Genomic DNA, 12,075 nt, shown 5'->3' with positions numbered 1-12,075 from the left:
CAAGCCCGCCATGCGCGGCTCCCCAACCCGGTCACCTATATGTGGAGGAGGGAAGGAGAAGGGAGGAGTCCCTCACTTGCTTGTCATTGGTGAAGCATCTAGATCGATGTCCTCAGTGTTTTGTTTTTTTCTCCTTTTTTTGATTGGACAGCTTGGACCAATGTCGCTTTGCCATTGGATCCAAACCATCCACACAGGTCAAGTCTCTAACACAAAGTAGAGGCTGTTGCAGATCTTGCCTCACTATGTTAGGTTACACAAGCAGTGGGGAAGCCCGCTGCTGTGTAACCTAACTTGGCTGTCAAAAGCAGGATGCAGCACCCTCTAACAGGCAGCTCCGTCCATGACAGGTTACACAGCGTGGAGGCTTTCCCTGCTGTGTAACCTGTAACCAGCCGATCTGAAGGGAGAAAAAGCTGTCAGCTTCAGACTTGAAGCTGACAGCTTTTTCCTCCGTAATACTAGTTGAGGCTCTGCCTCCCCTGACCGCACATCCCTGATACTTACATTTTGTTAAGAACTAAGCTGAATAGTGATTTAGGGCAATTCAGGGGAATTTTGGTGTAACTGCTACTCCTTGGAATGAAGACTTGCCATTTGGGATGACTTTGACACAGAGGCGTAACTACAGATTATGGGGCCCCATAGCAAAATTTTGATGGGGTCCCCCAGCCACCTCTCTATGCCGGAGAGGACTATGCAGGAAGTTCTCCTGCTACCTGACTTTAATAGTATTAAAGTCAGATAGCAGGAGAACTTCCTGCATAGTCCCCCTTGTACATCTGATGTCAGTTCTTCATGATGAATAATGTCAGTGTCAGCAGCAACTCCTGCAATCCTTATTGAGGCCCCCTTCCACCCCCAGGTCCCATAGCAGCCGCATGGGCCGCTATGACTATTGTTACGCCACTGCTTTGACATCTTTGGACCTTCCTGAGAGCCTCTCTCACCTTCTATCTCAAATCAGCCTGAGAGGAGGTCCAGTTGAAGACCCTGAGCACACTGGAGTGATTATATAATGTTCACTTCATACGCAACAATTACATTACCTGTCTTTTATGCCACACATATCAATCTGCAAGTCGCTGAAATTCCCCAGGACGCCGCGCTGAACCAAGACGAGGTCCTTGGGTTGATTATCAATAAAGATGAGCCTCATACATCCTTGGAATGATGAAATTGGATTTATACAAGACGAGGTGGCTGGATGATCCGGGCAGCCTGTTGGGTAAGAGACAGACACCGCATCTAATCAGATTCATAATTTCCTATAATGCGTTTACTTTTTTTATGAGCTCTATTGATGGATGACCCCGGGGTCCCAGATTTTGTGATGTTCCTTTATTACATAAGCTTTGTCTAAAACTTTCAGGTTATGAGAAGAGAATTCAGCTCAGTATATAATGGATGCACAGACTGGATTTGTATTGTCGGCTTTTATCTGTTTATCACACGTATTACATTTCATATTTAAATTTGAGACATTAATTGTGCACCTAAACCATGTCATCTACATCATGACATCATGGCAATGCTTGCCCACTGAATAAGCATGCCTTGTATGTACAATGTAATATAAATTGGTTATGTACTTTTATTCCTTTATTTTCTTAGTGGTCATGTGACACGCTATGTTGTCTTTTCTCCCCCAACTCCGGGGCTGTGGGTGGATCTTTAAAGTGACATTAAACCCTCAGATCTTTTAACATAAACAATACTGTAATGTGCGCCTTACTGTAATCCATGGTAGTTTATTTTCTCTTTGCTGCTCTTCCTTTTAAATCCTCATGTCTTCTCATGCTGGGGGAGAACTTCCCTTTGCCGCTGACTGCCTCTTCCTGTAGTGCTGGCTCAGGTTGCAAACCTACACACAGACACCATGTAGCCATTCCAGAGACAAGGCAGTCTGCTGCAAAACAGAAGTTCTGCCCAGCATGAGAACAGATACAGATTTAAAAGGAAGAGCAGCAAAGAGAAGGGAAACTACCATGGATTACAGTAAGGCACACATTATAGTATTGTTTTATGTTAAAAAATCTGAGGGTCTAATGTCACTTTGTTCGCTTGCTTACAACATATTAGGATTGCATAAAATTCCACCCACCTCCAAAATAATAGCGGTGTCCTGTGGAAATCTGTACAGCCATGGTGACATGGACAGGTGCCGTAGCCCCGTTGTCTAACGTCAGGGAGATGCGATGTCTTCTTGCGTTAATTGTAACCGTGTGCCATAAACCGTCATTTAAACCACTGCCTGGAAAAAGAAGGGAGTTTTATTTCTGAAACAAATACTTTTATGATTTAAAAAAAAAAAGAACTGCATATGGAGCTGCAACATCTCAAAGAAATCAAGTCATTTTGGCAAAGATCACACAAGAGGGGAACCTGGTCAGAATGTATCATGTCCTCCTTGAAGTTAATAGTGTATATATATAGATATATCTATATCTAGATATATATATAGATATATATCTAGATATAGATATATATCTATCTATCTATCTATACTGTATACATTGTGGTATTGTGTGGCAATCCCGCGGTAGAACTGGGGGGTTGTAGTCACTCAGGACTCTCAGCTAGAGGGGGCTGAGCAGTTCCAGGAAACAAATTATTTTCCTGGGAAAGATCTAGCGTTGCAGTTCTCTCCGAGTCTTCTGGATTTGACATGGGATCCTGGAAATCTCCATTCCTGGGTCCGGGGTTTAGCAGTGGCCAGCACCTAATTGCACACCTGTGCACAGCACTTATGGGAAGGGTGCTGACTAATGTTCTGGGCCCCAGCTGGGAAGAGGAACAGGGGTGATCAGGAGGACTCCACCCAGAGGTCAGAAGGGAGCCAGGTAGCGGTGTGCGCTAGAGGCACAGGGAAGGCAGCCGAGGTGGCTGAGAGAGCCGGTTTCACATGGAGTATGTGCAACAATCTTTGGTCGGTGAGACATTGTCTACTTGCTTAAACATTAGCAGACTTTATGTTGTGCTGATGAAAGAAATAAAAAGACTGTCCTGTTTATGTTTAAAACGGCTTCAAGACTGTTCCTTAAGTGCTCACCATACGTGCTAAGTTCCCCAAACATCACTATATGTATTGCTTCTGACCTGAAGAAGAGAGGTTCACTCTCGAAAGCTTGTCTTTTATATATTATGTTAGTCCAATAAGAAAGGTATCATTGCACACTGCAATACTAAGTTGTTGTTTTTTTTTTACATCTTGTCTACTGGACTAATACGGCTTACATATATATATATATATGCACTGCCTGTCCAAAAAATGTCCCCATCTAGATTTAGCTATCAAATAGGTCAAATCATCCATTATTATATTATACAGTTTATTCTCTTCAACAATTATCTTGTTACAGTTATTAACACTTATGTTGGTGTTTCCTCAGATAACAGCTCCTCTCTGTTCCTTTACCTGGGTCTTCCTGCGGTGATACTTGCTGCTTCTCTGATCTTTTCTCAGTTAAATATTTTCAGATTACTTTGACCTTATCCTGATTTGTTAGCTTATCATGCTGAGGCTACTGAAAATGCTACATAACAAAATAAATATTTTTTGGACAACTGCTAAAACATGTAAGTTAAAAAAAAATGTTGGTAAATAAAATCACCTAAATTGAAAACAGCACGTAAACTTTAACCAGATTGCAAAGAACACCTTACAGGGATATTTATACTTTTTTCAAGCCTATGAGACTTTCTCTTTCAGCTTTTTGCATCATCAGTTATATCACAAATCCCTTAAAGGTAAACTCTGGCCTTTCCCTTCAGTCTTGCACAGTTGTACCATATCCTCTCCTGGACTGAAATTGCTTCCTCTGATATCACTGCACACTGGGAGCTTCTCACCATGTGCATTAGCAGCTGCAGCAAGTCAGATAAATCCCGCCTCTCACATTGGGCTCTCTTTTGTGAGCCATTGAAAGGGAGGAGATCATGCAGAGTATGCTCGGCCCTCAGGGGTATCCATGTACTCCAACCAGTAAATCCCGCCTCCTTTACTGGCTGGAGGATGTCCAGCTCTAGTGCTTTTTTCCTCACCCTGACTGTCCCCAGCACCTTCTCCTTTAATTCATTGGATTTCAGTTCTTTCAAATAGGAAGATTCAGCAGGTTTGATATTACCTAGGATGGTCACTTTCTGTATTGGTTACAAAGTTGTTACTATGACGGGAAGTGAAAGGAAATATAACCAGGTAATTGAGACTAAATAAAAATGCTAAAATTTAGTACAATGTGGTTAGACTAGAACATATGTGAGCTATTCATTGCTGCAGTGCCGCCACTAAAAATTCCCACTTCCTTCCTATCAATGTATGTTTTCAGGCAAGGTGTCTGAACACACAAACCATTGCAGGTTGTTGTGTATGGGGCCGCGTAGCTGCAGACCACTCATTTACTGGCTGGAAGAAACACTTAGGATAGCATAGATTGCTGTCTGCAGGGCACCCAAAGGGTGCCAAATGGCTGCATGGGGGGTGCAGGTTGGACACCGACCCATTAATCCTGCACTAGACCCTAACTCCTTGTGTCCAGCAAGTTGCGTGTGGTGGTTTTACAGTTACATAACTGTCTGAACATTAGAACAGTTGAAAATTTTCCCCCAAAGTCTCTTAACGGGAAAAACAAGTCAGAATTGTCCTCCTTCATATTTCTGCATCTTGTTGTGATTCTAAGCCCATTGCCACAGAAGCAATTAATGTTAAGCTCCCATCGAGCTTGTCAATATCCAGAATAACACCTGGACATTAAAAGCCATTCACTGAAGACGCCATCTACAAGAGAGATGTCAAACGTTTATAGATAATAACAATCCTGCGGAGGTTTTGAAATGTTCTTTTTTTTTTTTTGTGGAAGGCTTATCTAACCTCCAAAGCTCATCTATACCTGAGAGGAAGAAGAAAAGCAGAGACACATCAAAACTTCACCAGCTTTGTATCTTCCTCTCTTATTATGGATTAAAAAAAAAGATTCTGAAATCTCAAATCAACATTTCTGAATAACTTGCTGCTGAAAAGCACGACATCAACTTTTTATCCCCAGCCAAAACTTTGTCTATTTGGAACAGAGTGGGGGAGGGTTAGAACATCTGCCGGGTTGATGTTTCTAACAGGGTCACTATTGGGAACATTGTCCTTTCCCCATCCTTAGTGATCACTATCAATGGAACAGGAAGCAAGGGTAAATCTTCATTACAGGAACATAGATACATTATTAGGTTGGGGAAAAAAAAGACACAAGTCCATCGGGTTCAACCAATGGATAAAAGGAAAAAATCAATAAATTAAAAACCTCCATTTACAGAACCCTAGACCCACAACTGATCCAGAGGAAGGCAATAAAAAACCCTATAAAGAATGGTCCAATTTGCTCCAACAGGGAAAATAAATCTTCCTTATCCCCTAAGGTAAGGGTGGGCAACGCCGGCCCTCCAGCTGTTGTTGAAGTCCCATGAGGCATTGTAAGACTGACAGTAACAGGCATGACTCCCAGAGGCAGAGACATGTTGGGATTTGTAGTTAAAGCACAGCTGGAGAGCCGAAGTTGCCAACCCCTGCCCTGAGGCAACTGGATAATCCCTGACTTAAAGGAGAACTATGGGGAGAGTGATTTTCACTCATCCTCAAAGTAAGAGCCGGCCTGTGACAAAGAAGCTGCTACAGGTCAGCTCTTTAGATTGGTAAGTGAGCGAACCCATACCGTCCCTCGCTCATTTGGCGATCATATCCCTACAGAGAGCCGTGACTGTCAGCCATGGCTCCCCGCAGGGATTCCCCGCTCCGATCCTCCAGTGCTGAGTGGAGGAACGGACAGGGGAGAGGGCGGGCACAGCCAGCTCTGCCTCTAGATAGGCAGATCCCGCTGTCAATCAGCCAGCTGGATGGATCCAGACAGTATTGTCGGGCTGCAGTGCTCTCTGTATATCACGGGCAATGGGACGCTATATACTGAGCTTTGGGTCACGGGAGGAGGTTAGTATATTTTCTCCCGTGACCCTAAAGAGAACTATGGGGAAAAACACTTACCCCATAGTTCTCTTTTAACAATGCTTGGTGTTATTATTTATAAATGTTAATATTGTGTTATATTCTTTGCATTAAGTGAACTAAGTTCCAAGGAAGTCTATTCCACATATTCTCAGCTCTTACCATATTCCATATTGAGGTTAAACCTCTTTTCCTCCAGACTCAAATGGCGGTTTCCATCGTCCTTTGCAATGACCTTAAAGTGAATAACTTTGCACTAAGTCCATTATATGGACCATTAATAGCAATACATTATAATTATTATTATTATTACTACTACTATTATTATTAGAATTGTTTTTATATTTATTTTATTTTAGGAAAGGGTTTTTTTTCTGCTATTTGTGTCCCCATTGGTGAGACCGTGATCACTGTAGAGGAGATCAGGAAATATTCTTCAATAGGGACAGAAATTAAAACCTGACAAAGTTTCTGGCCCCTCCCCATTCCATTTATAACTTGGAGCTCCACTTTAAATCTGAGCCACAGGCAGCACAGCTGATTGGCTCCATGAAAGTCTTTGTATTCATTAATCAATCATTCCATGTATTTGTTTAAAATCAAGCAGCCTCTCGCAATCCTCTGTACACCAGAGCTCAGGGTGTGAGAGGGACAAGCAGCACAAGTCGCCAAATCTGTTGTGCTGCAGTGCTCATGTGCTAACAAGGAACATGCTGATAAGAAGATAGAGCAAACTATAAACTGATAAACTCATCAGTCTGCTGCTTCTCCTTTTACTATACAGTCACAGGCTGGGGGAGGGACAAGACCTGTAAGTGTTACTAAACTGCAGCAGAGAAAAATCAGCTCTCCTGCTCTACCAACAAGGGTCACGATGACAGGAGGAGAGAGCAGAATAACAGAGAGATGAGCTTGTATTGTTTGGCAATAGCTAGCTTGTTAGTCCTAGAAATAGCCAGAATTGAATAACAAGACCCAAGACTTCAATGGGGTTCACTGCATAGATTGCACAAGATTATCTCCCCTCACCAATAAGTGAAGTGAAGTTTTACCTTTTACACTGAGAATGTGCTTTTAGTCAAGGCAGAAAAATGATCAACATTAGTTACCAGCAATTATTGCTTCAAGTGGAACTCCACTTTTGTTGAGAAAAAAATCAATCCTCTCCAAGCCAATTATATAATTTTCAATGATCTTAGCAATCTTCAGTGATTGTACCGGCTGCTGTTCTGGGGAAACAGAGGAAGGCCATTCAAGTTACTTCTTAAAACAGAATGATAAGTGGGGACGTGCAGCATGTCTCCTATAATCACACAGCTGACCCCGGTTTTGTCATAGGAGAAACACAGCACCCCCAACACCTGTAGATGGACGGCAATATTGCCATAAAAGAAAATCTCACTGCTGGAGATGACTGAGATAGAAAATTAGTACATAAGGTAAAGATGTGTACACTACGCCATCCAATCATGTGCAAGAAAAATGCTGTTTTTTGTTAATTCCCTTTGCACTTAATTGGGGATGTCAGGGAAGTCCAGCTGGTGTCCCTAGTACAGCTGCTGCTCGGAAAGCTGCACGTGACACTGTGCAAAAATATACGCATAGGAAGTATTTTGGTGCCAACATCACCTACATGTAAGCGCATGCACATGTTTGGGGGCGCGCTCTTGTGCACTGCGCATGGCGCGCACCGCGTAAGCCTGTTCCAGCTAGTGGCGCCAAACGTGCTATTTAAGGAGGGCTGATGCAGCTGCTGGAAGCTGTATCCTGCACTCTGTTGTTCCTGTCACCCTGAATTTGACTCCGCTTGACTAAATTCTGCCTGTTGCCTGCATTCTGATCCCTGCTTGCCTCCGACGGCTCTTCCGCATCCTGATTTGGTACGGTTTGTCCGCAAGATTTCTGACTTGGCTTCCTTGTGACACCGCTTCTGCTTCCTGATTCTGCACCCTGCTGTACGCCTGTTGCCAACCCGGCTCATCTGACTCCTGCACAGATACCACTCAGTCTGCTACTGACGGTCTGGTTCTGCGATTACTTTGCTTCCAGCTACCTGAGTCAACGCCTGAGTCTGCAGTCTTGCACCAGTTACGGGCACTTGTGCCTCTCCCAGTCCGTGCATCCTCTGTTCCCACCTCGAGGAGAGCTGCAAGGGGAGGCCTCCTACTCAGCCTACTCAGATATGGCCGCAGGCCAACAAATCACAGGGGGCCGAAAAGTGCCTGGGGCAATAGCCCGCACAGAAGACAAAAAACATGAGGCCTAGTGCCCAGGGCACGGTACCGGGGAGGAAACGCCCAGAAGTAGATATCCCCTGGCATGTTATAATACGATATATTCTGCTGAAACTAAACATAACTATGTTATCGTTCTTTCTTTTGTCTCAACATATCCTGAATATTACAAGGCGTATGCTTCAAACGTTACTGAAATGTGTTGGTGTTTAACAAATGAAAATGTTATCATAATTGTATAACTCTCTGACACGAATAAACTATTTTCAAAAAAAAAAAAAGCTTTGTTTCCATTAAATACCTTATTTTACATCACCGGGTCTTTACGCTTCTCTATGCAAAGCAGGCATATCATAGCTGGTGGGAGGGGCCAACAGGGGGCTGTACATAGCTTCCTGAAAACATCACAGCACCTTGCCTCAGTACTTCTCCCAAGAGAAAGGAGTTATGTAAATATCAAAATGCCTTCACGGGCGGGTCAGTCGGCATGCAGAATGCCCCTAGGTAATGTCCACATGTGATACTGAGTATTCATGATGGAAAAAACTGAAATCCAATGAATGAAAGGAATGGGCCAGCGACAGTCCAGCTGGGAAGGAAAGGACCAGATGGTGTTAGACATCCTCCAGTCAGGAAATTAGGTGGTCTCTATCTGACTTGCTGCAGCTTCTACTGCACATTATGATAAGCTCACAGTGTGCAGTGATATCAGAGGAAGCTATTTTAGTCCTGGAGAGGAGCCGGTACAACTGTACAAGACTGAAGGGAAGGCAGGGGTTCAGATATAACTCTACACATGACCCTGAAAACATTACCTGTGGTTATTGGTAGAACGTTGACCATCTCCTTCTGAATCATTAGCAGCAACTTCCCAGAATACAGCTGGAGCAGGAGCATTCCGGAATCCCCAGACAGTTTGGTGGACAACAGAAGGCCGTCACTGTTCCACGTCCGGAACTGGAAGCTGACCGCCAGATCGTCCATCATCGGGGTGCCGGGCAGTAGGAGGAAGCTGGTGCTGGGACTTGTGAACGTGATGGGGACGATGTGGGGCTCGGAGCAGGAAAACGTGATGTTCCCCTGGAGAGAAGAAAGCGGTAGAGGTGATTATCATGATAAGTCTGAATGCAAAACAATCTCACTAGTGCAACTTTTAATGAACCACAAAGAGAATTCCGCAGTCAAGCCCAGACATTTCCAAATGCAGCCAAGGATACTCAGGAGATGTGCGCGCACTCCAAGTGCCCGAGATGTATTTTTACAGCAAGGTCCCCCGTTGATCTATTAGCGGTTTGCATGGCGATTACCTCCAGGTACAGAGTTTGCAAAACACGAAAATGTGAAGGCTGCTCCCGAGATCGGCACGTACTTATGAAAACGACACAAGCCCAAGGATTTAAAGTGTATTACACGCCTAAAGGGCTATGTCAAATAGGCACTTCTGCATTCAAACATCTCTGAAGGGAAACCATATTGTATATTCAGTCCGTACGCACTTTGAGCTAGTTCTGCAAAGTTTACGCAAAAGTAGTTTTTGATATGACTTGCATAATTTGACTTGCTTTTCTATATACCCATTATAATATTTCATATGATGAGTAGGGAGGGGCAAAATTCCATTTCCTGAAATGTTAGCAAAAACGTTTCTGCAAAAGTTCGCCATTTTGGTGATATGTATTGGACTCAACAGCGAAGGGGAATCTGTGGGGGTTGTTAAAGTGCATGTCAACACAAAATCTACTTTGCGGTACATTCAGCATGGTGACTCACTGTATGAAGTTTTCTGGGGACCTGTGTGGACTTTTTTTTTGTTGGCTTCAATGGGGCTTTGCATTCCCGTACAAGTCTATAGGAATGCAAAACATTTTCAACACACTTGAAGTAGATATGAAATAGATCACCCGCCGGTCAAATGCACCTGTCAATGAATCATGAAGGATCTCAGAAGCATCTCAAGCTGATACCATTGACACAAGCCCAAAGCATGTTGACACAGACCCTTCAGATCGAGTGCAAAGTTTCTAATCTGTAGACATTGCCAGTAACAAGACCTCCTGTTACAGGCTGACAAAGGTAAGTCATTGCATCTCAACTAGCACCAGCGTCGTCAACCTGCCATGTGCAATTCAGTTTGCCATTAGACTGCATATTTAGTTCTTTTAGACTAGGAAGCCTTCTTACTGGCAGCATCTCCAGGTAAGAAACTTTGCCACCCAGTTTCAAGGACCTGTGTTGACTTCCTTTTGTTAGCTTCAATGGGGCTTTGCATTCCCAAACAAGTCTACAGGAATGCAAAGCCCACTTGAAGCAGATCGAAAGGAAGTCAGCTGCAGGTCTGAATTGTGATGGATCTCAGAATCATCTCAAGCTGATGCCATCAATTCAAGCCTACGCCCATTGTCACAGACCCTTTCAATGGGATGCAAAGTTCTTACCTGGAGATTCTGTAAGTAGCAAGACCTTCTGTTACAGGCTGACTAAGGTAAGCCATCACATCTCAATTAGTAGCAGAACCGTCAATGTGCAGTGTGCACTTCAGTTGGCCATTATACTGCCTATTAGGTCTATTTGACAAGGAAGTCTTCTTACTGGCAGGATCTCCAGATAAGAAACTTTGCCACTTAGCCGCAAGGACCTGTGTTGACTTTCTTTTGTTGGCTTCAATGGGGCTTTGCATTCCCAAACAAGTCTACAGGAATGCAAAACCCACTTGAAGAAGAGCGGAAGGAGGTCAGATGCAGGCAAATGCACCTATCAATGGATTGTGAAAGATCTCAGAAGCATCTCAAGCTGATGCCATCGATTCAAGCCCAGAGCTCATTGACACAGACACTTCCAATGGGATGCAAAGTTCTTACCTGGAGGTTCTGCGAGTAGCAAGACCTTCGGTTACAGGTTGACAAAAGTAAGTCATCACATCTCAATTAGTAGAAGCGCCATGTGCACTTCAGTTGGCCATTAGACTGGCTATTAAGTCTATTAGACTAGGGGGTCTTATACTGGCAGAATCTCCAGGATAGAAACTTTGCATTAGAGTCCCAAAACATAATTTTCTTAAGACAACTGTTTACAGTGAGACATGATGCCAAACATACTGAAACATATAGTTTGGGTTTATATACACTTTAAGGGGATTATGTATAAAAACAAAATTGCAAAGACATTTGTCCTGTGAAACTGCATGTATATTTGATGTGTGTGAATGAAGGCAAAAATAATTGTCATTAGTATATTTTTCTTTCCAGGTCAAATATAATATCAGGAAAATACCGTATTATGGCCACTAGATGTTGCTGATGAGCATAGGAATAAATACTTATTTTCTATGCTCATTTGCTCCACCTAGTGGCCATAATACGGTATTTTCTGATATTAAATTTAGCCTGGAAAGATTAAATATACTAATAACAATTATTGTTGCCTTTATTCGCACAGATTAAAAGGTGCATGCAGTTTCACAGGATAAATGGCTCTGCAATTGTTTTATAAATAAACCCCCTAAAGTATGTATGTATGTATGTATGTATGTATGAACCTATATGTTTTGGTATGCTGTGAATTGGGGGCTTAGGATGGCCTGCAGCATTGCTGCGTCCTGCAAGCACCAACATACCCACACAACGCAATGTCTGAAGCAAGGTCTCTACATATACATTAGAATACTTAAAGGAGAACTATGAGGTCAGTGTAAATGAAACTGTCACAGGTCGGCTCAATAGATGTGGAAGTGAGCGAACACATACAGTTGCTCGCTCACTTCTCAGTCATCTCCCTGCAGAGAGCCGTGACTGTCACTCACGGCTCCCCGCAGGGATTCCCCCCCTTCCCTGCCCGATCCTCCAGCGCTGACTG

The 12,075-nt window shown here is 43.4% G+C and overlaps 1 protein-coding gene across 1 annotated transcript in view; it reads right to left on the bottom strand.

Annotated features, from left to right (window-relative positions):
- The window catches only part of LOC108785392 (contactin-associated protein-like 5), a 283,646-nt gene that overhangs the window by 126,792 nt on the left and 144,779 nt on the right, over positions 1 to 12,075 (bottom strand). The window contains exons 9-11 of the mRNA XM_018554450.1: positions 9,039 to 9,303; positions 2,105 to 2,254; positions 1,050 to 1,221 (exon numbers count right to left, since the gene is read on the bottom strand). Coding sequence (XP_018409952.1) covers positions 1,050 to 1,221; positions 2,105 to 2,254; positions 9,039 to 9,303 — 587 coding nt within the window. The remainder of the gene's footprint in view (positions 1 to 1,049; positions 1,222 to 2,104; positions 2,255 to 9,038; positions 9,304 to 12,075) is intronic.

The sequence above is a fragment of the Nanorana parkeri genome, unplaced genomic scaffold, assembly GCF_000935625.1.
Source record: "Nanorana parkeri isolate BGI_ZX_2015 unplaced genomic scaffold, ASM93562v1 scaffold159, whole genome shotgun sequence".
NCBI lineage: Eukaryota > Metazoa > Chordata > Amphibia > Anura > Dicroglossidae > Nanorana > Nanorana parkeri.
Note: the sequence above shows the minus strand (reverse complement) of the source record. Positions and strands in the feature narration are given on the sequence as shown.